This window comes from Dipodomys merriami, unplaced genomic scaffold (assembly GCF_024711535.1).
Source record: "Dipodomys merriami isolate MVZ:Mamm:240054 unplaced genomic scaffold, mDipMer1.0.p SCAF_36, whole genome shotgun sequence".
Classification (NCBI taxonomy): Eukaryota; Metazoa; Chordata; class Mammalia; order Rodentia; family Heteromyidae; genus Dipodomys; species Dipodomys merriami.
The window spans coordinates 871,426-896,282 of NW_027205159.1; the positions used below are offsets into that span (position 1 = coordinate 871,426).

At 42.5% G+C, this 24,857-nt stretch overlaps 1 protein-coding gene across 8 annotated transcripts in view; it reads left to right on the plus strand.

Moving 5' to 3' along the window:
- Inpp4a (inositol polyphosphate-4-phosphatase type I A) overlaps positions 1-24,857 on the plus strand; it is a 136,376-nt gene that overhangs the window by 81,849 nt on the left and 29,670 nt on the right. For 2 of the 8 annotated variants that reach the window (XM_069988484.1, XM_069988482.1), the window contains exons 6-18: positions 234-350; positions 628-707; positions 1,645-1,756; positions 2,573-2,663; positions 3,064-3,211; positions 5,712-5,842; positions 7,757-7,861; positions 9,063-9,171; positions 11,471-11,488; positions 14,911-15,094; positions 16,314-16,532; positions 17,501-17,639; positions 21,064-21,096. In XM_069988484.1, coding sequence (XP_069844585.1) covers positions 234-350; positions 628-707; positions 1,645-1,756; positions 2,573-2,663; positions 3,064-3,211; positions 5,712-5,842; positions 7,757-7,861; positions 9,063-9,171; positions 11,471-11,488; positions 14,911-15,094; positions 16,314-16,532; positions 17,501-17,639; positions 21,064-21,096 — 1,486 coding nt within the window. Of the gene's footprint in view, positions 1-233; positions 351-627; positions 708-1,110; positions 1,251-1,644; positions 1,757-2,572; positions 2,664-3,063; positions 3,212-5,711; positions 5,843-7,756; positions 7,862-9,062; positions 9,172-11,470; positions 11,489-14,910; positions 15,095-16,313; positions 16,533-17,500; positions 17,757-21,063; positions 21,097-24,857 lie in introns of those variants that run through there. The other 6 variants (XM_069988480.1, XM_069988481.1, XM_069988485.1 and 3 more) reach the window with 6 other exon arrangements.

The following is a 24,857-nucleotide window of genomic DNA, read 5'->3' on the forward strand; positions in this document are numbered from 1 at the left end:
GCACAGCTCATGTAGTGAGTCTATTGGTTGTGTCTGGGTCTGTAACATTCTAGGTCAGACTACATTTTCCTCTTTTGGAAAGGTTTTTGCTTATATGTATTCACTTATGCCACCATTAGCATTTAGATACCAAACAAGTAAAAGTGTTGGTTGCTCATTCTTAAAATGTTAGTATATTTAAAAAACAATTACTTAAAAAAATCTAGCTCTGATAATATTCTTTTCTATTCTAGGGAACCAACAATCCTATATTTCTAAGCAGTATTGCCTTCTTTCAAGACTCACTTATCAATCAGATGACACAAATCAAACTATCTGTGTATGACGTCAAAGATAGATCTCAGGGAACAGTTAAGTAACATGGGGTTCATGGGACTTTTTTTCTCTACAGATATGCTATAATTTGAGTGAGAATTGATCACAAGAGTTATTTTACTATTGGCTCACAAATTAACTCATGCCTATAAACGTATTTGTCTTTGGGAATTCTTTTCTGAGCATGCCTATTGCATTTCTGAGAGGAAGGTGGGAGATATGGTGAGAACTAACCAGACTCCCCTGGGCCACAAAAATTTGACCAGAGGCAAAACAAGTATGCTTATGCTGCATCTCCCTCCTCTTCCTCAGATGTATTTACTGGGCTCTGGAACATTCATTGTCAAAGATCTGCTCCAGGACAGGCATCACAGGTTACATTTAACACTAAGGTTGGTATTCAGTTTTATTCCTTTGGAAGGATCTGGAATCAAGGGTCCAGGGACACACAGAATAAGACCCCATTCTTATTCTGAGAGAACACACAGGCTCTTTCCAGAACTAATCTGGAGTGGGGCAGTGGTTGTTCTCTGAGGTGAGGCAAGATGAACCTCTCCACCCATCAGAGGGCCTGTCACAATAGAAACGTGCAAGCAGATGTCTGCAGGACAATGTGCTAAGAATATCCATAGGAGATATAAGCCCAGCTGTAATTGGGTATCCTGACTGCTGACAGGACAAGAGCCCTGCAGCAGTCCTTAGTGTGTACAGAGAACTGGATTCAGGAATCTTAGGTCAAGTGAGGGATCATGTGAGAGAAAGGGCTGTTTGAGAAAATATTTACATAGATTATATGCCAGAACTAAGTCTAGTCGGGTCAGAGAAATGAACATCTTCATTTTGGAAAAAACTTAAAGATGATTGAACAGATGGCACAGGAAAGACTTTCCCAGGCCTGAGAACAGTAAGAATGAGAGAAAGTCATAAAGGAAATGGTAAGTAAATGGTATGATAAAAACATTTAGAACTGGGCTGAATTAGGCAATGTAAAGGAACACCTGAGGCTCCCCTGGTTGCCTAAGATAAGTTGGTCCCAGGGGCTGGCAGCATCTCTGGAGCACCACTAACTCCTCCAGTGGGAAGTTCCTCTGACTTCACCAGGCAAGTCTTTCCCAGCCCTAGTCAGACATAGATCTCTGTTGTGTCCTGTGGTTTCTGTGTTTGCCTCCCTTCAAAGGTATATAACAGTGAGTGGTGATGACTGGTTGATCAACTGGCTGGGCCTTGCTGCTCTAGGACCATAAAGGCACAGGATGGTTGAGCTTTGAGGTTAAGCAGAAAACAAGTACAGTCTCAGTGCAGCTCATCAAAACATATTGTTTGTTGCAGGTCTGCAGAGAGTGATCGTGTGGGTAACATCACAGTGATTGGCTGGCAGATGGAGGAGAAGTCAGACCAGCAACCCCCTGTGACCCGGTCTGTAGACACAGTCAATGGAAGGGTAAGTAGATGCTTTCCTCTTCTCCCACAGAGCCTTGTGGATCTATCCTTGTGGAGATAGCCTCTGTACTCAGCAAAAGACAGAACCTGCTGATTAATGCTGCACCCCTTGGAGTACTCTGGTCCTCTCCAGGCATGGCTTCTAGTAGGGAGAAAGGTCTCCTGCCCTGGCCTATGAAACTCTGGTGTCCTAGAGCTTTCCTCTGCTCTCTGCACCATACTGGCCACTTTTAATGAGCAGGAACAAGAAGACAGGAAATTGGCCAGGGTGTGGTGAGTGGCATGCCAATGAAGAGATGATAGAGACCTGGGTCCTCCATTATAATCTGGTAGTAACTGTCTCTCCCAGACATTGACATGCCCCAGTCACCTTGCATACTGCCTTCTTTTCAGCATCTTTTCCTTCCATCTTTCCTCTCCTTCTCTCCTGCATGCACCTATACACACAGTCTCTCATAGACCACATGCCCTCAAATGAAAATTCTAATTTAAGAGCCCCAACACTAAGTAGTCATTGCTATAAAGATATTTTGTTTCATCTAAAACACTATCCTGAGAAACCCTTGTCATCATTTTGCATATTAGAATTATGAAACACAAGGTGAAATGACTTATAAGACATTGGTATGAGGAAAACTGGCCATGTTTGGAAAATGCTCAGAATACTGAGAGGGGAATTAATGTGTATGTGGTTTGGGCAGCATATTCATTGTAGAGTTAATGATTTGCATGTATTGAGTTCAGGTATTATGTATGGGATCTCCATTTCTGTGGGCTCTGCAGTCACCTGAGTTTCAGATTTCTTGTGTTTTATCAGATGGTTCTGCCTGTTGATGAGAGCCTGACTGAGGCATTGGGAATCCGATCCAAATATGCTTCATTGCGAAAAGACACTTTACTGAAATCGGGTGGGTACTCTTGCCACTCTTGTGAGTGTTCACTTAGTCCTATGGTCACCTCCTGCTCCTACCTTCTGTGATTGTTATAGCCACATCCTGATCATTACCTGTCTCCTGCTCATCAATGTGACATTCTTTCTCCTTTCATATTGAATTCAGTGATACGCTCCCCGCCTCAGCTTTTTGCACTTTAGAGTTAGTCATCTTCCGGGACAAGAAGATTGCATGTAATAGAGGAGGAGCATCAGGTATAGTCAGTTCATGGGGTTTGTTTTATGTGCTTAAACTCCCTTGAGAAGACTGGAGAGAGGACTTGATGCTGCCAGCATCACTGAAAGCCTGAATGGGAGGACCCATGGGTCTTTGGCCAGCTTACCCAGAGCCTGTCTCCCTTGCCTTCCTACCTTAGTGTTTGGAGGCGCCATCTGCCGCATGTACCGATTCCCAACCACTGATGGCAACCACCTGAGGATCCTGGAGCAGATGGCAGAGAGTGTGCTCTCCCTGCATGTGCCCCGGCAGTTTGTGAAGCTCCTACTAGAAGAAGATGCAGCCAGGTAAGGTCACATGGAAAGGGTGACCATCCATCACCCCATTACACATATCTTTTCCTATCTAAGATACAGTAGGTAAAGACAGGCTAGGCTGCAAACCCTTCCTGCTGCTTGCCTGTGGCCTTAGCTTGCCAGAGTCTCAGTAGTTCATGTGTATTTTTCATCCTTGATAAGGATTTCATTAGACATTGTGCTTGAAGCCCCAGAGGTGTGCCCAACACTCAGTGCCTCTTCATTCTCTTCTCACATATCCTTCAGAATGTTACAGATAGCTGGTTATTCTTTAGTCATAGCTGCCCAGTTGTTTTCTAGAGTGGGGTACTTATACTCTGGGTGGTCACCAGGAATGATCAGAAAGGGAGGGAGAAGGGAACCACTTTCAGGTGTGCTAGATAAGTTAGTGTATGCCCAACACTGAAAGGGAGCTGTGGCTGAGCACCAGTGGCTCACACCTGTAATCCTAGCTACCCAGGAGGCTGAGATCTGAGATTCTTATCTCCAGTTAATCATCAAAATGCTGAAAGCAGAGCTGTGGCTCAAGTGGTAGAGCAAAAAGGCTCAGGGACAGTGTGCCTAGACCCTGAAGCCAAGCCCCAGGACTGTCATTCCCATAGTAGAAAAAGAAAAAGGGAGCTGGGGGAAGAGAGAGGTGAGGCAGGTCTTTGGGATATAGCAGCATTAGCTGACCTGAAGGCAAAGGGGACAGTCATGTGCAACACAGAGGTAAAGACATCCTAAGAGAGTGGCTAACAGCAGAGATAGACAGGGCTCCTGTGCTCTGTAGTAGCCTGAGACCGGCAGACTGGTGGCTGGCAGGGAATGAGAATCTTGGTTTCAGTGTAGCTCCAACTTCATTGGGTTTTATTTTACATTAGGTTTGCTACTTTAATAATAATAAAATGACAAAACTTTAAAAAAATGTTATACAATTTGATTCCTAAAAACTTGCGTCTAATTGTTTTTCCTTTCAAAGACATAGCACCCTGTAATTTCTATTTCCTGCAGGCAATCACTTAATGGTTGTAATGTTTACTGCTATATATTAAATTTTTTTTTGCTCTGTGCTAGTCCTAGGGCTTGAACTCAGAGCCTGGGTGCTTTTTGTTCATGGCTAACATTCTACCACTTGAGCTACAGCTCTAGTTCTGTCTTTTTGTTGGTTAACTGGAGATAAAGGTCTCGCAGACTTTCTTACCTAGGGCTGGCTTCAAACTGTAATCCTCAGGTCTCAGCCTCCTGAGTAGCTAAGACTACAGGCAGGAGCTACTAGCGTCCGGCTTACCTGCTGTCTTTATATATACGTTTAAAGAGCCCTCTATCATTTTCTGTGATTAGTTACTGATTTCCTGTGATGAGGTACTTAGGCCTTTGTTATCTGTTATCTGTTGTCTATTGTTGTTGTTGTTTAAGAAACCAAGATGTTTTTTTAAATTAATTAATTTGGGGGGGGGCAGTTCTAGGGCTTGAACTCAGGGCGTGGGCACTGTCTCTGAGCTTCATTTGTTCAAGGCTAACATTATACTACTTTCAGCCACCGGGCCACTTGTGGCTTTTTCTGTTGATGTGGTACTAAGGAATCAAACCCTGGGCTTCATGCATGCTAGGCAAGCACTCTACCACTAAGCCACATTCCCAGCCCAGTTGTACAGTTTTAAAATTACATCTTGTATTATTGTTGTTTCAATTGTGTAGTTACTATTGCTGAGCTAAGGAGTTCATATTCAGCTCTGACTTACAGCCTACATTTTTCTGGAGATAATTTGTCAACTCTTCTCCTTTTCCCCTGTCCTCCATGCCTTTGTCAGGCACATACATAGAAGTCAAGGCTGGAGCCAGTCCTTGTCTTCCTTTCATAGGCAGCAAAAGGAAGAACAGTCAAAGGTACCATTTCATAATAGTCCTTTTCCCATTCCCCGAAATGATGACATTGAGTCCAAGGGACTGTTGACTACAGCATCCATTGCTGAAGAGCCAGCTCTAGGCTTCAGCCCAGTAGTGGGGTAGGAGTAGAAAGTCTGCACCTGATCAGAACCTGGAAAACAAGGAGACACTGTCCTGATAGCCACTGAGGAGAAAGATGGGGAGGCATGTGGAAAATTCCCTCATGGCAGTTACTGACATGTCTCCAGTCCCTTTCTTCTGGACAGTCACACATCATCTTACTCAGCTTCAGGAAAGCTGTGCCAGTGTCAGAGTGGTATTTGCAAGGTCACCAGGATACCACTCCAGAGCCAACTTCCTGACAGCCTCTTCCCTCTCACTATTTCCACTGTTTCTCTTGAACATTCTACTGAGTTCCTAAAAACCTTTTGGTACATTTTCTCATGTGATCTCTCTTTCAGGTAGCTGTTTGTCTACCTTCCCTTCAGTTGCTTTTTAGGTTGGCTAGTACTCTGCTATCAGTGCTCCTTTCATGTGCATCTTGTTCTTTTAGTCAAGATTCCTAGATTTCTCTGACGAGGTGAGCTATCCCCAAGGCCTGACAAGTGTGTCTTCTTTGCAGAGTATGTGAGCTGGAGGAGTTAGGGGAGCTGTCTCCTTGCTGGGAAAGCCTTCGGCGTCAAATCGTCACCCAGTATCAGACAGTTATCCTCACATACCAGGAGAACCTGACTGACCTTCATCAGTACAAAGGTGGGTATGGCCCATCTTCTCCAAGCACATGCACTCCCTACTTTCCTGGCCAGAGGGGTGGAGCCTAGGATCACTTGCACACTCTTACTGACAAACTTGAATAGGTTTTAAAAAATAGATTTTATATAGATGTGAATTCTTTCAAATATACCTTTTCAGATTTTAATTAAAAAGGCAAATCAGTTAGTTGCACTGAAAGCCCTTCTTGATGCCATCTACCAACACAATCACTACAGGGTAAGATTCAGAGGAGACAGAACCACAAGCTATTAATGGTTTATGTAATATCTTCATCTTGCTTTAATATCACTGAAATGACCAAAAGCATATAGGCCATCTGCCTTGAGATGAAACAGTTCTATAGAATTTCTGGTTTAATTATGCATTTCTACTTTATTGAGCATATAAATTGTCAGAATAGAACTCTATATTTTAAGGCTAAAGATAGAAAGGGAAGTGTAAACACTGTTTTTTTTTTTTCTTCTTTTTAAAAAATTTTCAGTGCTGAGGATCAAACCTCAGGTCTTGCACATGGTAAAACTCTGCCATTGAGCTGCAGCCCTTGCCCTACATTCTTTATTCTTGAAAGATGCCATTTGATTTCTAAAACTTTCAGGTTAGATTTAGAAAACTGTTCTTAACACTTAATAGAATGTATTTTTTGGTTTTCATTAGTTCATTTATGGCTTCAGTATTTCAAATAATTCTCTATCTTCTTATTCTGTCTTTCTTCCACTGTATACTTTCCTTAAATTATTTCAGGGTTTAAGGAAATAACATAAGCCCTTATTGCGGTTTTGACACAGAACATAAAAACATGTCCATAAACTTGGGTAAGAAAAGCTAAATATAGGTATGACAAGATGGTAGTATATGAGGTTGATTTGATCCTGAAGAATAAGTCTTAAGTACATTGCTAAGAGAAATGACAGCATTTGTCTGAAGAAGCAAGAAATCGACCAATGCTGGACAAATGCTCCCTGGGTAAGTGTGAAAGTCATATAACTTTAAGTTTTCTGGAATAGATCTTCTCAAATGTTATCCCAGTCTTCTGAGAACCTTGTATAATGCATGTCTGGAAGTTTTCATTTCTCACAGCATCTTGGTATTTTTCACCTTAACTGCTGGTGTGAGGGCTACAGTGTGAGTATCAGGCCCTAGAGACTAATTCCTGTGACAAGACATAAAGCATAGGCTGCTGATCTGCACAGTGACAATCAAACTTTACTGTTTTATATGAGTTGCAATGTTTATTACTTCTACAGTTGTGTCATTTTAATTCTTGGTTAGGTCTATGGTTCTTCACTTAAGTAGTTATGGATTCTGAATTCTGATTAAAGAACTAAGATTTTAGATACTGATTATAAAATATCACCCAACCTTCTTACCCAACCAAGCATACCCAAAGACATTTGTTGAGGTCTGTGTTCTGTTGCATTTACTCATCTGCTTGGACCTGGAATGATGAGCACACCTTTCCATCACTTTTCAGAATTGAGTTGCATTGCACTAGGTGATCCAGTTTCTCAGATCCTGGGTGCTGGCACTCTGGAGTGAGGACAGGTAGTTTCTGTCATGGACCTGTTCACTTTTTATAGTGGTGCTGGCATTGTGTTGTCCAGGATCACATCTCTGTGGCAAGTCTTTGAGTTTCAAGCTGAGTCTTAGGAGGAACTGGTTTCCCCTGGCTCTGTTTATCACCTAAGCACTCAGAATCAATCTTGTGGCCAGTAAGTAGCCCTCAGTAAGTAGCCCTCCAACCCACCATATAGAAATGGAATGTGTTCATGGACAACCCTAGGCCATTATTGTGACATGCAGCCAACATGCATTAACAGACCTGAAGAGCCATTTACCTCCTTGCTGTTCATAATAAATGTTGATGACCTTTATTTTCTTATTTCAATTTCTCAGGTCCTTCTTTTAAAGCAAGTAGTTTGAAAGCAGATAAAAAGTTAGAATTTGTTCCCACAAACCTTCACATACAAAGGATGAGAGTTCAAGATGACGGAGGATCAGGTACCTATTTTTCTGTTCTTGTGGTTGAATTACATTTCATTTCTCTCTCTCTCCTCTCTTTCCTCTCTCTCTTCTCTCCATACTTGGTTTTTGAGCTACCCCAAATCTGCTCCAGTTTTCCTGCCACTGGGGGTTTTTGGGAAAAAAAATACATATCCCATCAAGATGACTTTTAAAAGTTTCAGTTAAAGAGCCTCAACCTGCAGATGCTGGTGACTTATGCCTATAATCCTAGTTACTTGGGAGGCTGAGGATTGTAGTTTGAGGACAGCCAGGCAAGAAAAGTTCCTGGTGTGCACCATTATTCCTAGCTTCATGGGAGCTGAGATTGGGAGGGTGGTGGCTCTAGGACAATCCCAGGCAAAACAGTCCACAAGACTCTCTTAATAGAAGTAGCTGAGTACATGCCTGTTATTCCCATCTGGGAAGCCTAAAGTAGGCAGATCTTATCCAGATTTGCTCCTAGGTAGGAAGTGAGAAGCTAGCTCTAGTGCAGAAGAGAGCTAGTGTCATGTTTCTCAGCAGTAGAATATCTGCCTACCAAATATGAAGCCCTGAGTTTAAACTCCAGTACCACCAAATAATGAAAAAGATGCTGGGTTATACTAAAAAGCCACTGATGCCTATGATCCTAACGGCTTAGGAAGCTGAAATCTGAGAAACAAGGTTTTGAAACTGGTCCAGGCAGACAAATCTATGGGATTTACCTGTAATCAGCCAGTCTGCCTCCTGCCTCCCCCAAAGTAATTCAAAGTGGAGTGTGGATTAAGTAGTTTAGTGCCAACCAGGAGCCAAAAAGCCAAGCAAAAGCTGGGTACTGAAGTTCAAGACCTAATACCAGCACAAAATAAAATGATCCCCAAACCCTTTTCATGTCTCTCCTCTTCCCAGATTCCTTTTCTGTTTCTGTGGCAGAAAGTTGCCCATCAGTTATCCTTTCCCAGGAGGCATAGAAATGAACATTTTCATAGCTTCCTACAGCCTCACATGGCTTCATTTTGAAACCCTAGGCTCTTCTTTTTGCTGAGATGATGGTGCTGGACTCCAGCAGGTCCTCAGGTGGCTAGGGTATAAGATTAGGGAGTTAAGGCTGCTTGGATATAGATTGGAAGGCACAATCCCAGAGAACTGTGCACATCCTTGTAACTGGCTTGTCTGCAGGCCTGAGTCTGGAGTAACAGAAGAACTTTCTGTCATTTAGATCAGAATTATGATGTTGTCACTATCGGAGCACCAGCAGCACACTGCCAAGGTTTTAAGTCAGGAGGTCTTCGCAAAAAACTACACAAATTTGAAGAAACCAAGAAACAGTAAGTAGGAGGAAGCGGGGTTTGTGGTCCTTGTACAGCTGTCTGATGCTTCCCAGTTAAAAAAAAAATCAGTATATGAACATAAAACATTCAGCTATTCGATCTGCTTTTGCGTGGCGGAGGAGCTGCCTTAGAGACCCTGTGCTGCTCTGTGTGTGTGTGTGTGTGTGTGTGTGTGTGTGTGTGTGTGTGTGTGTGTGTGTGTGTGTGTGTGTGTGTGTGTGTGTGTGTGTGTGTGTGTGTGTGTGTGTGTGTGTGTGTGTGTGTGTGTGTGTGTGACAGCTGAGTTGGTAATAAAATACCTCATTAATGATACCATCCTTTCAAAATGTGCAGCAACTGCAGTCCACCTCTGAGTGGTCAGGCAGAAGGCCTGTTGGACTCTGCTGGCTCAGTGTCTTTTGAAGTCACTGATTAGTCAGTGGAGCACCAGAATCATACATTGTCCTTCCTTGAAAGACAGCAGTGATAAGTATTCCTACTGTTGAAAAGATGCAGGAAGCTGCCTGCAGCTTCTGTCCTGAGTAGAAAATTTCCAGGTAGACAAGATGGGGAAAGGTGTCTCAGATGAGGACATGATAGATAATTACATGCAATGAGAGAAAAGCTGAACATGGCTAGCCTACTCTGGGATGAGCTGGATTTTGGCCAGCAGGGAGACAGGCTAACAAGATCTAAGTATGACCCTGGGGAGCTCAGGTTCCTACCCAAGAGGTCATATCAGCACACATCATTTGGGTAAGCAGTGCCTGGAACTAGCCAAAGAAGGTACTGGGAATATAGATCAAGGTATTGACCAAGTCTTTGTTGGGGAGTGCCACAAATCTAAGCTGTTATATTAGGCATGCAGGAGATATTCCCTGCTGATCTAGAATGTCACTGGCCACATTTAAGTTGATCAAGGGGGTACAAATAAAAAAATGGGGATGTGAATACAAATAAGAAATGGGGATATTAGGACTTTGGACAAATCACAAATCATTGAATTAGAGGAAGCAGCACAAAGTTCTCAGAGAGAATAATATATGTGTAGGCTATGAGGGAAGAGCACTGGTGGGGTGGGTTGTGAAGAAGATGAAGAAGCAGGACCAGGCACTTCATCCCAGAAAGGAGAAGAGGAGCAGATGGGGTTGCAGAGAGGTGAGAAGGGACAATCTAAAACTATCAGTGGAAACTCCTCTGTCGAATATGATCTTGAAAGGTTCTGATTTACCAACTGAGAATGGAATGCTTTGAGAGAAAACTCAGGGAGTACCCAAAGAATCTTGAAAGATGATCGGTGAAGGAGAGCTATAGCACACATGCCCAATTCTGCTGCCAGGACTCTGCTTGAGAGAATTGACCATAAACTGCAGCATGGAGGAGAATATTAGATTTGTGGCCAAGAGACAGGGGGAGGGAAGGAAGGGTGAGAGAAAACAGCATTCCTGATGTGGGCAAGGATGGATGCCTAAGCAGGGAGTAGAAGGAAGTACATTCTGAAAATTCAGTATTCAAATGTGTGCCTAAGCTGTCCCATGCTAGCCCAGAGCTGAGTGAGCCCAGAGGATGGAGGAAGTGAGGAAAGGCTGGGGTCAGCATTAGAATCTCAGCATTTTCTGAGATGTCCCCAGAAAGCCTATTTGACCTTGATTAATCCCCACCAAGCAGGCAGACCAGGTGATCAAACTTGCCTCAGTACTCACTGTCCTCAGTGTTGTTCTAAGGAATAGGAAGAAGATGAAGCTTTCTATGTGTGCCCACCCCATCTCTGCACAGTCAGCCAGAAAGTGTGTACCTGTGCAATTGCTTGTTGCTGTGTGGAGACAGTGAGTGTGTGATTTGGGATGGTGTGGGGACCCTAAAAGAGAAAGTTTATTCATTCCATATGGCCAACAAGATGGGCCTCCTGACTGTCCCTGTCCCCAGGAAGGTCAGTGTTGACACTTTTACTCTTTGTATTAGCATAAGAACTACTTATCTTCACAAGTCTAGCTGTAGTGTTTTCCAATATGTAATGCAGTTGTTTTATTTCCTATTAGTGTCATAAAAGCCCTTACAGACAGGGTTCTCATCATGTGAGCTTTCCTTCAAAGGCAGGTATTTCTTGCCTTCAATGGGATGTCCTCTGTGGCTTGAGTACAGACCAGGGAGTTGTTTGAGTAAATAAGCACGTTGGGCTCTTAAGTTTAGCTGTCCTTATACTCCTGGCCTCAAATAATTCAAAGCATCTTGACAAAAAGTAACTTGGCTTTTAATTTTTTGTTTTGTGTTTGGTATTTGCTAACTCCTAATATTTCATTTTGGTTCTTTTCTTTAGCAGTTTTGAGGAGTGTTGGTGAGTTTTCTGTCTGTGGAGAGAGTGTCTGTTGGTTCTCGCTCTCATGTGGAGAAAGCCTATGCTGTCCCACACCCTGCCTAGGGGTTGTTTTACCCCCTGGTGCCATGTGCTCTTAGTTACTGAGCTCTCCATTCCAACTGCAATGTTCTTGGATAATGAATAGCCACTCTTCAGTCTACTGCTTGTCTTCCCAACCTGGTAGAAGGTCATTATTGTGCTATCTTTATAGGACCCAGTTCTGTTTCTTCCAGGCGGTAGAATAGCCCAGCCCAGTGAGGGGCCTGGGTGCTAGGATGTCACATCAACCCACCAGTATGGTATTCGAAAATCCTTTTAAGAACTTTGAGGATTCTCAGCTTTCCCTTCATCTTCCCCTCTGTACTGATGAAGTCAGCTTATGTTTTCATGCCATTTATTAGCATTAATTGGCAACCAGAGGCCATCATATCTAGACCTAGGGTTCCCCAGGTCCAGAACAGGGGCTCTGTGGTGGCACTTTATTCAGAGGCCTCTGTAGCCCTTGGGAAATGCTGCCACTTTTGAGTGACTCATGAAGCTCCAAAGCTGTGACTGGGTCCTGCCTAAGATGCCAGGACTGGATTCATCTGGTAGTAGGAAGTTCTGAGGACCCCAGTACATCTAGGGTAAGGCCTCTTAAGCTTTCCCTTGAGAGAGCAAGGGAGGACATGTGGGCAAGGCATCTGGAAAGGGCTCCCACTGCTTCTGGCTCAGTGAGGAGATGCATAGCTACTGTGCAGGCTCCCTCCCTTCTTTGCTGAGGTCCCATGGAAGGCTCTGCCTTTCCAATAGCAGGATGAGTCAAGTTCTAAGAGGTTGGATCTGAAAGATGTGGCAATGGGCAATGGGAAGCTGAGAGTCAAAGGCACGACTGCTCCTTGGGAAGTCCAGCTCCAATATTTTAAGTGATTCTTATATGGGAAGCTCTCCAAGTTCTCTCTCAACTGAGGAAACTTGACATTTCATAGCCCAGCTGGGACCTGGTTACCTCACCCCTCCATCCTCTTTTTCATATAGAAAATATTTCTGAGACAGGTTGGGGAGGAAGGACATTTCTGCCTGGGAGACAGACAGAAATTTCTGCCTTGAGGACTAAATCCCAGGCCAAGAGCAGTTGGGACCCTGTGTGGGACCTAGCTCCATGGGTGTCTCCACAGAATGACTGTTACTCCTCCATTGCCAGACAGTTCTGGCCCACACCCAACTGCTCTACACTTACATTTACATATACCTGCGGTTTAGCCCCTGAGCCCTCTCAGAATAGGTCTGAGTCAGTGGGCCTCATGGGGGCCTAGTGCAAAGCCCCCAAACCACTGTCTCCTGGGGCTGCCCCAAGAAGAACTAGTTAGCCCAGGTAGTGGGACTGAGAGGCCTCTTCCCTGAAGTTAAGCCTTTCTATGAAGGTCTGTGATGCCAAGCAGTAACTCCTCTGCAGCCCCATCCCACCTTCTTCATGTGGCTGCCTGTTTTTAAAACTAGGTATTGAGCACATGTGCTTGTAGATCTCTGTTATCCTTGCACAGCAGCTCTTTGAAATTTTCCTTTTCTCACCCATACCACATGCTTTCTAAGATCAGACCCAGGTGCTATTGTTAGGAAATGACTTTTCAGAGCACAGGAGTATGCCTTGAGGTGGGTATGTACCTGTTGGAGTGTGCACAGCCACGTACATACACAAAAGTAGATGTATGTACAACACATACTCTATCTGGACTTTAAATATTGAGAGCCTGGGAAGAATAGGTTTAACAAATTTTACTTTGAGATATTATTTTGAGATATTCAAGCCTAAATTACTAAATATGGCAGCTATTCATTTGGAAGAGTGATTGCAGATTGGAAGGTAGCTGCGTGCACATGGTGCTGTGGAATGACATGTGTGCACAGGCTCAATTGCCATTGCTGCATGGGCTTCTGGCAAATCCATCAGTTTTCGTTGTGGTGTATGGGCTTGTGGTGGTAGTGTTTCTGGGGTACTTTGGTTTATGTTGTTTGCATGTTTGCTCTGTAGTCCAACAAAAGGAGGGACAGCAGCAGTTTCTTCATGACCCACTTCTGGCCTTCCTTGGAAAAGGCCCAGGTGACCTTTACCTTCAGCAAATGGAGGAAGGGGTCAGGGGGGGCTGCCCTCTGTCCTCCACCTTCTTCTTCATACCCAGAACTTAAGAGTAATCCTTGAGGGACAAGACAAGGTTCCTCTTTCCAGGAGGGAAGGGGCATTATTCTATGCATATCTCACAACCTCAAATTTTAGATCTCTGCCTTGACAACTTGTACTTTGGTTTGCTTGGCTTCAGATGACCTGAAGAATAAGTGTATAATATTGGATTGATTGAGACATGAGCTAAATAACATGTAACTTGGCATTGCCACCTAGGAGAGCTACATGCTGACTCAGCCCCATGCAGCCATAGAGTGAGGTAGTTGACTCCCAGAGCTCCATTTGTGCTGCAGCGTGACTGGGTTGTCACTTGACCTCAAATCCTCAGGTACACCTGCTGATTGTTGATGAGGAGGTGGGAAGGAGTTACAACCATAGTTCAAAGGCATTGAGATCTTGGTGCCTAGCCTCTGGTTGGCACATTCTCTACTTTTTCTTCTGATGGCATATTCTTTTTCAAAGTAAAGGAGTCCTGGAGCAGGGGAAAATAAGGAAGCCCAGTTTCTGGGGACTCACTAGGGTCAGACATGTGAGAGAGGAATACTGAGTCTGCTCACAGAACATTTGAAGTCCTTATTGGACAAGCAAAAAAAGTAGAGTTTAAACCATTGTTTTGTCTTAACAAAAGTTCCCCTTTTCCCCTCCACCCTCTGAAGTCCAATACATAACTTTCATGTGATACTCTCGACTTAAGAACTGCTTATAAGTGGATAGTTGAAGTTCTTAGGTAAAGATGGTGAGCATTTGGGTAATTACTGGGTGTGATATTCCAGTGCCTATAAACACAGACACATGTATATTCACATAAGTTTCCTGTATATTTAAATACGTTTTCTATGTACATAGACCCATACAGATGTAGATTAAAAGACTTAGTCTTGTTTTAGCATTTTATGCTTCTACTATTTAGATAAAAGGTCTCTGCCAAGCTAGGCATGGTTGTGCATCCCTGTAATGTCAGCACTTGGGAGGTAGAGGCAGGAGGATTTTTTAGTTCAAGGCAAGCTTGAGCTGTGAGTGATTATTCTAAGACAAAACAAAACCATCTTTTTAAAAGCTTTTTCTCCTAAGATTTATTTTTTGTCCATTAATAACTAAATGTTTACTCGGGGAAACATCCCCTCCCCAAGTAGCAGAACACTTTATTTTAAGGTTAGTTGTGAGCTGGGGTTGAGATGCTGCTGCTGACCTCATCAGATTTGAGAGAGAGCTCCTTAGAATCTGTTCTTATCCTTTTTAGTACATCATCTAGCTGCCAGTCTATCATCTACATACCACAAGACATCATCAGAGCCAAAGAGATTATCGCCCAGATCAACACCCTGAAAACCCAAGTTAGTTACTACGCAGAGCGGCTCTCAAGGGCAGCCAAGGACAGGTCTGCCACTGGCCTTGAAAGGACACTTGCCATCTTGGCAGACAAGGTAGGAAGAGCTTTCCTGATGCTTGTGGGGTATGGCATTCTCTTGGGTTTCTATAACCTTCTTTGTACACTAGAGCAACCTTAGTGTGCCTAGAGTAGTCCCAAAGAGAGTGACTGTGATGCCCTTGAAAGTTTATCTTACAAAGGCCCAGGAAGGTTTTGTTCTTTGCCTAGGAACCCATGGCTGGTGGCTCTAAAGTCTGTGGGCTCTGGCTCATTGTGTTTGATTTGATGCAGCCTGTAATTTCTTAGTGATGGCCTAACCAGTACTTTAAAAAATTTCTTTTGTATATGAATTTAAAAAGAACCTGAACTATAACACAGACATAAGAATAATATAATCTCAGTAATATAATCTCAGTGGCATATCTGTCTATTTATCTTAATTGGCATAATATATTCATTGGCATATACAGATACATGAGCCAGATTTTTTTTTTACCATAACTTGGTCTTGTCTTAAAAATAATTGTAAATGTTGGTCCACATTGAGGGACTGGATATGTAAGACCTTATTTTTATTAGACCATTTTGGTGGGTGATAGTTTTTCATATTACTCAGTCTCAGAACACACACACATCATTCTGGTCATACTTCCTTCCCACACTTTGCTGGGAGTAAGCTCCTGTTCCTAACCAGAATGTGTTATGTCTTTCATAGGTGTTAATACAGCAAAAAGAGAACTTAGATCCCAGGGAAAGATAAAATGTCAGCAATAAAATTATGAATCAAAGAACTCCTGTTGCCTATAGAATTCTCTAAAACCAGAAGTTCCAGGAATCTAGCTGTTCAAAGCCAAGGAATTTAGGTATTAAATGCTTAGGTACAAAAAGAAAAAACTCCAGCAATTGAACCAAAATAATGCGTGATCCCCCAAGACTTTTTCCTTTGAGGATGGAAAGAGCTATGAGCTGGTTAAGGCTGGAACATTGACTCTCTTCAGGCCTCTTCTTGTGAGCAGGGTCAAAGGCAGGTAGGGGACAAAGAATGTTAGAGAAGATTTTTCAGCCTCCTCTCATCTTCCTTGTGTTTTCTACTTTTAGGGGGAATTCTTGTGGAAAACTCAGACATTCTGAGGGGGTGGGGGAACTGCAGATCTCTAGTTGCTTATCACCATGAAGCAGGGCAGAAATGGGGAATGATGGGCTTCCTCATATCCAAACCTTTGTAGCCCTTGTTGTGGGTCAGAATTCCAGTTCTGGTTTGTGTACATCTGCAGACCCGGCAGCTGGTCACAGTTTGTGACTGCAAGCTGCTGGCCAGCTCCATCCATGGACTGAATGCTGCACGACCTGACTACATCGCTTCCAAGGCCTCCCCGACCTCAACAGAGGAGGAACAGGTGATGCTTCGGAATGACCAGGACACCCTCATGGCCAGGTGGACTGGGAGGAACAGCCGATCTTCCCTGCAAGTGGACTGGCATGAGGAGGAGTGGGTGAGTCTACTGCCCATGGCCTATTATCCTGTTGCTGAATTTGGGTTGCAAACTACAGAACCAGTTGCCAGTTCTTCCCTTCGATGGTATATAAAGGATTGACTCCATTGTGAGAAAGCTCCAGGTCTCCTTCCCTAATGTTTTTTGGGCTATCTGACACAAAGTGGGAGCCTATAGAGAAGGTTTACTTTTTACGCTCTGAATGTGTTGTTAAAGGCCTTCATTGCTCTCCCTGACAGCTGTGTCTTTTGTGGCTCCTGTTAGCCACACTTCTATTTCTTTGGTACTCTGCTGGCTCTTTGCCTTTTCAGGACTGTTAGGAGTTGTGGGAGCTTAGGTGCTAGAACTACCCTGACATTATATCACATTACTGTTCCTCACAAAGATGGCCTTGAGAGCAGGATATGTGTCTCTTGAGAGAAAGACCACATTATACAACTTGTCACTTGTTGGGACTAGAGCTTGACACTAAAGTAATCAAGTACTAATCATCACAAAGTGGTCCTTCAGCTATGGCATCCATCTGGGAGGGCTTCTGAAAATTACTTCCACCTTCCATTTCCTCCTCCCAACTTCTTCATCTTCCCTGAACAGCTGTTTCCATTTCATTCCTTGGGAAAGAGATGTTCATCTTCTGTGCATGTGTGTATGTAGGTATGTGTGTGTATATATGTGTGCCTGCAGTGGAGGGAAGGCTTGTAGTGCCCTGTTATATTTCTGGTGGTATTAAAAGGCTGTATGTCTTCTATACAATTATAAACAATCTCAAACTTCCAAAAAAGTGACATAAACTTATCTTTGAAGAGCAAATACAACTTTAATGGGAAATTAAGAGTCATCTAGATATTTCTTAATCATGTTAATGAACATGGTGGTCTGACGTGTAGTATCACAGAGGGATTTGGTTTGTGCTGTTCTTTTTTTTCCTTTGGGATGATTGATTCCAGTGCGCTCTCTTTGTTTGGAAGGAGAAAGTGTGGTTGAACGTGGACAAGAGCCTGGAATGCATCATCCAGCGAGTGGACAAGCTACTGCAGAAGGAGCGCCTGCATGGCGAGGGCTGTGAGGATGTCTTTCCTTGTGCAGGCAGCTGCACCAGCAAGAAAGGTAACCGGAACAGCCACGCCTACTGGATCAGACCGGAGGACCCCTTCTGCAACACCCCCTCCTCACCATGCCCCTCTTCCATGTCCATTGCTGCATGCCATCCTCACCCAAGCACACGTGCGTATGCATTCATGCTTCTCATGCTCTCTCCACCTTGAGCTGCATCACTTGTCTTTGTTTCTGATTCCATGCATCCCTCTCCTAGGTAGACTGAAGGGAGGGTTGGCAGGTCAGTCAATGTGAGAGTAAACTACACAAGGGCAGGGCTCTAGGGCTTTTTAGGTTTATAAACCAACCTGACAACCTGACAAGCTGGTTGCAGATGCCTCTCTGTTGCAGTGTTTATTGCTTTAGGAACTGGTAGATGAGGGAAGAGTGAGTTTTGCAGGGACATGCTAGATGAAGGTGTTAACATGCTCTATAGACTTAACCAAAGGCTACTTATCACTGGCCCAGCATGCTCTGATCTACTAGAGACATGTTATCTAGTAACTTGTAATTCAGGAAGATGGTGGATCTTCATTTCTGGTCTCTGGGGGCTGAGTTAGGTTTACCTGTTTAGTACCACCTTTCAAGGGGGATCTTGAATAATGCTGAGACAACCTTCTTCAAATAGTTTTTGTCTATGGAGACCTGAGATACATCTGTTCTGTGAGTGGCCTTAAAACTAGGGACTATGTGCTTTCTAAGTAAACAGATCCTTTGTCCCTTCCTCACAGAAGCCCTTCTCACTTTTTCTTGTGATAGCTGGAAAGGATTTGGGGCCAGTCAGTTGAGTTCTGGCTGCAGACTAATCTTCTGCCTCCGTTTTGCTCTTGTTGGAGAACTTTAAGGCATATAAATTATGACCAAGATGTACCAAGGATTAGACTTCAAAAGATGAGGACTTTCAAATTCTCAATTGGGCAACTTCCATTCAAGGCAGAATTGTGCTACTTTGTCAGAGGCTTTTGATAAATCCTTCTTCTGTGTTGGAGATGCCCTTCACTTCTTTTAATTTGCCTGCAATCTGTTTCTTAGGGCACAATTCCACTATTTCAGCAGAATCTACATCATCCACTTCTCTATCCACCAGGGTTAAAGCTTGAATTTTCCCAATCCTATATTGGTTCATGGTTCTTTTGTCTCTGTTTTGTTCTTTTTGATATGTTTTTTTTTTTAAAAAAAAAACGTTAAGTTGTAAGTTGTTTGTTTTTGCAGTTTTTCTGAAAGTTCATTAGAAGAAAGATGATATACACACACGTGCGTGCGCGCTCACACACACACACACATCATCTTGTTTGTAACTTTATGTTTCCTCAGCAGATACCAAGAGTAATTTTTTAGATTTTTAACTTAAAAAATTTATTGTCAAGGTGATGTACAGAGGGGTTACAGTTACACAAATAAGAGAGTGCATACATTTCTTGTTCAACTTGTTACCCCCGCCCTCATTTTAAATTTTTTATTTACTTATTTATTTTTTGCAAGTTCTGGGGCTTGAACTCAGGGCCTGGGCACTGTCCCTGAGGTTCTTTTCTCAAGGCTAGCACTCTACCATTTGAGCCACAGCACCACTTCCAGCTTTTTCTGCCTATATGTTACTGAGGAATCAAACCCAGGGCTTCATGCATGCAAGGCAAGCACTCTGCCACTAAGCCACATTCCCAGCCCTAGATTTTTTTTTTAAATTTAGAATCTAGTTGGTTTAGTCAGATGTGCTAGGTATCTATAACAAATATTTTTAGATATATCTTGTATTGCTTAAATATAGACACACTTAGATTCATTTTACATAAATGAGCATTTATGTTATTTTGCATTTGACTTGTACTTACGTGTGCCATCCGCATCAGCTGAGTGTAATGACAGGAACATAAAGCATGTACCTGAGAGAGCCTCACTCTGCTGATCAGTCACAAAGGAGAGTAAGAATCACAACTATGGAGCCTTCCTAATTTTCAGATCTTACAAGAGTCAGAAAGTTCTTTAGACTCCAGTGTAATCAAATCAGGAGGATCAGAAAGAACAAGGTTAACCTTGTTTTCTATGGCTGCACCCCAGTTCATGGATCTCTAAGATTATATGCTGCATTTTACATGCACCTGAAGGGAAAGTTCACAGTGGCTGTTAAACCTTGTAGGACTTCATAATCTAAACCAAGTTAGAAAGTTACTGGTCTGGGAATACCAGAGGAGACTTGATTCTTCTCTTTGATTGCAAGATGAGCTTAGAAAGTTGAATTTGAACTCTGATAAAACTCTCACAGTTATGTTCCCAACTCAGCAGTTCAAAATCACCACAGAAGCCCATAAAACAGGCTCTTAAGACATTCCTCCTTTGCTCACAGACTTGAAGGAGGGGTGAAAAGGAGGCAAAAATCTGTATTTTTTAAATGCCCGGATAATTCTGATTAGCCAGACAGAAGTTTCAAAGTTACTCAAAGTTACATCTATGGGATTCTCATCTTTGTTAGCTAGATGCTCTTTGGGTATGTGAGTTCCAACAAAAGTCAGAGCTTTCTAACTCATAGAGGCCTTCGTATCCCCTATGCTAGTTTTAAGAAGCCATGTCTAAAGGTTAGAGGAATGACCTAGACTCGACAATATGGAAAAGTCCCCTTAAAGCTGGTTCTGCTTGGTTTTGAGAATATGAAACTACTTTGTTTCAATAATCTGAAGATATTCTTTGAACTTATTAGTTCAAAGAACCAATTCTTATTCCTGTGATTCCTTCTCAAACTTGTTTTCTTTCAGGTAGCACACCCAGTTCACTGGGAATTTTAGAGTTTTTAAAGAAAACAAAATTGAAATGTATGTCAGTTATGACTCAATAAAAAAATAAAATAAAAATTGGAATTTTTGAAAACCTGCAAGATATCTTAATTGGAGAGTTCTCCCCAAACATACAACTTTTGCATTTAGTTTAAATCTTAAAGATGGAGAATAGTGTTCTTTTTGGAATATTGGTTTTATTACTGGATCTTAACATTTTGGATCTCAGCAGGCAGTCTTGATCCTAAGCTTTCCCAGCGAGTCAGGGTACGTGGACTCTGACAGGGGCCATGATCAATGAGCTAGTCTCTCTCATTTGCTGTTGTGAGCTAACATGGGATCCATTATTACAACATCATTGATGTGGCATGCATCATGTTGTATATGTTGGATCACTCATCCTGAAGTGCGTTTTATGTGGAGACATTAGTAATGTGAATGTTGACACTGGTGAATCTGCATTGTCTACTGGTGACAGAGCCCAGCTACTCACAGCAGCTGGAGTGCCTTTGTGAAACTTCTGGGGAAGAGGTATTCAGGCCCCAGACCTCTTCTCTGTGTGTTTTAGTCACCTTATAGGCTGCTGCTGCAGCAGCTCTGAGACTGAGTTGCTCATGTTTGAATTGTGTGCTGCTCCTTAATCATCCCTGTTGCCCTCCATTTCTGTGCAGATACCAGTCCCCCTCCTGAAGAGTCCAGCCCAGGTATGTGGTTTCCATTCAAAGCTCCTGCTGGGTGTGTTCTTAACATTCAGGTAGTGTCCAAAGCTCAGGAATCAAAGTTAGTTTAGGTTTCCCTACTCAGGGGAAAATATTTTAGGACTTTGTCATGAGGTTTGATAAGGGACCAGTGGGGTTGAGGGAATTGTAACTTGAAGTAGGCTGTCACATGTTTTGTGTTTTGACTTTTACAAGACCTTTCCAGATGATTAGTATTTATGAGTGTATTGGCTTCCTGAGGTGGATTAGAGAATTACACATTGGTAAATGATACGCCTTTATATTCACCTGAACTTGTAAGTAGAACTCTAAAGACACATCAGCTAATGTATATCCACTGAAAGTTGTGACATTTCTAATTATGAAGTATCCTTTCTTCTAAGCATGGATACAGCTTTAGAAATTTTATCAGGCATTTCTATGGGCCTTAATTGGAATGGAATTAGTGCTAGAAATTAGAATCTATTTGCTATATTTGCATGTTACCCAATGTTTATTATTCTAGTTCAGGGGTTGGCAAACTGCAGTTCTGAGCTAAATCCTGGCCACAGTCTGCTGTCATGACTAATGCATTATTGAAAACCAGTCATGCCCACCTATTCACATACTGTGTGCCAATCCCAGAGTTGAGTTGGTGCAAGTGCAATAGAGATTCTGTTGCCTTCGAAGTCTAAAATATTTACTATCAAGCCTTATTAGTAAAGGTGTGCTGACCCCTGATCTGGTTCACACTGATGAGCTTCCTGATATGGCTTATGATTTTTCCAGAGTGTGCATGTACTCCTCAAATAATATGGTCTTTTCCTCTCTAGCACCTACCGTGGGCCTAGACTTACCTTTCTTTATTTCCATCTTCTGGTTCCCCTCAGCATACCTACACATCAGGCAGAAGGCTAGAGCCTTCAGACAGAGGTGATTTACTTAGCCCCATATAGAAGTGTCTGGCATGCCACATCCAGCAGTGAGGACCAGGGAAGGGCTCATGAGCCTGCCCTTAGAATCTCAGTTCTTTTCTGCCCTAAGGATTTGTCAGCATACAGACTATCTCTGGCTCATATAACTATCCTGGTTTTGTCAGTAATGTCATTTCCAGAGTCACTAGTGGCTTTCCTACAGTTGATATGAAATACATTGATTAGGTCCCTTGCCATAAGCTTTTGTAGAACAATATATAATTTAACGTAAGGCACACAAACACACCTTGTTTCCCTGACTCCCTCCCTCCCCTATTAATGAAAAATGTAAACGCAGAATATGGATTTATTTGAAAGACTTTTAAAGTTATCTTTTTTTTGCGGGGGGGGAGGGGGGGGTCTGGTTGTGGGGCCTGAACTCTGGGCCTGGGCGCTGTCCCTCAGCTCTTCAGCTCAAGACTAGCGCTCTACCACTTGAGCCACAGTGCCACTTCCTGCTTTTTTCTTTTTGCTTATATGGTACTGAGGAATCGAACCCAGGGCCTCATGCATGCAGGGCAAGCGCTCTACCACTGAGCCACCTTCCCAGCCCCTTAAAGTTATCTTTAGTGATACAATCATTGGATGGACAATCAGTCCATGAATATGATAGGTTAACAATTGGGTAAGCTGATTCCCCCAAGTAGATCAGCTGTGTAATGGATCATTGCTTAGTTGAGTAGATGTTTTTGAATAGCAAGACTTTCTCACTGAAGGAATCAGATTGTAAACCTTCACTAACTCCAGTATCCCAGGGGCCTTTACTTGAGTAGGACCTTTGTGGTGGTAGTGCCCCTGAAATACACTTTTTAAGTTGTAAGTTTCTCCATATTGAAAACACATACTATCTTTTAACTCTACTTCTTTCCCTAACACAAGCAAGATAACCACTAGAAATAACATGATGTATAGATTCAATCATTGTAAAAATGCCAGTTCTTTTTCTGTATCTGGGATTGACATTTAGTCTCTCTGAGCCCATTTCTTCTTCTTAATTAAGCACTCTTTTGCTTAATAAGAAGACAGAAAGTAAAGTGCAGATAGGTATTGATAAGCATTGCTTGATGCACTTTTTAGATGCTTCTCTGGGCAAATGTCACACTCAACAAGTCCATGCTGACCAAGACAATTGTCCTGGTGCTTTTAAAACATTCTTCCTATACTCCAACTTTTTCTAAGTTGGCAAGACAGTCATTCTCACATGAATTAGTTTAAAGAGAAGTAGGCAAATTGAAAAAACTTGCATATTGAAGCTGGTTGTCATGATGCATACATGTAAACCCAGCACTCAGAAGGCTGAGGCCATTCTGGGCTATCACCAAGATCTTGTCTGTAAAACAAAATAAAGTAAAACAAGTTGTTTGTAGAGATCTTTACTTTGTCAAATAACACCACTTATGTAACCTCATCATTTACCAGTTAAAGTGATCATGATTTGAATATTAATTGTATATGGATGATTTGAAAATAATGTAAAATTGGCAGCATTTTCTCTATTCATGTTTACTCCTTACTGAAGAGAAGTTTTAGTGACTTCTCTTCACTAAAAAGACTTTTAATGACTACTCTTCCCTAAAACTGTTATTCTTCCCTGAATGATTTGGCTAGTAAAACCTAATTTCTATTTGCTACAATTGTCTTGCATTCAACAGACTTCTTCAAAGGAAAAAAAACCCACCAGAAAACTTGTTTTCTGAGAATTCTAGGGGAGAAAGAGGCTTGACAGTCTCCTTTCCCTGAAAAGGCTCCATGTGGCTAAAGGGTTGAGGCCTTGCCTATGTCCAGTACTGCTCAGTGGTTGGTTGGGCATAGGACTCAAATTTTCCATTTTTCAGTCCAGTGTTTTTTGTCTCCTGACTTACTTTACTAAGATCTTTTACTATGGTCTTTCTAAATTTAGCCTGCACTTTTTCATTACAGATATAAACTCTTGTTCACATGGAATATACCTCCATATCCAGTTAGATCATTTCCAACCTTAGACCTGTTACCTGTACTTAATTCCCACTAACCAAACAGGTCCTTTACAGATGCCAGGTATTTTTTTGAGTTTACTTTCCAATGAAGTGCTGATGGCTTGAGAAAGCTAAGCTAAGTCTCCTTCCTTGTCATTTTTTTATACTCTGTGTATCAAAGACAGGGTTCACCCTTTTGTAGTCCAGGGCAGTGTGACTTGCACTTCAACCTGTCAGGCATCACTCCATTGCTTCAAGCCATGTTTGGAGTGGTGGGTTCGCCAAGTGAGGATGAGCAAATGCCTATTTTTGGGCTTAATGACTTGTTAAATATATAATGGATGAGCATGTTTTCTTTTTTAAATGTCTTCCAAATAGGAATGAGAATAGAGCCAAAACCAAAGATACCCCTCACCCTGTTTTCTCCCTCAAGATTCTATTTTTAAAAATATTGTTTTGGTAAAGGGTCAAAGGTTTCTCATATTTCTAAAGGAAAACTAAGCTCAAAATAATTGGTATCAGGCAGAGAGGTGATGAAAAAAGTGAGTGTAGGAGAGTCAGGAGAGCTGTGGGGAACATGAGAATCGAACCAGATGCATATAAGGCCAACAGAGGCGGAGTTAGTACTTTGCTCTGGAAGGACAAGGACAGAGACAGGAAAAGTGAGATAACAGATAGCTATTCAGGCTGAGGAACCCATGGTGCTTTGGAAGGAGGTTGGCCTCCTTCCAGATCATTTTCTGGGATCATCATGATATGAAGAAGGTTTTTGTTGTTGTGTTCCTCAGACAATAGTCTTGGGTATTGAGCTGGTGGTCCCCAATGGTTTCAGGAGACC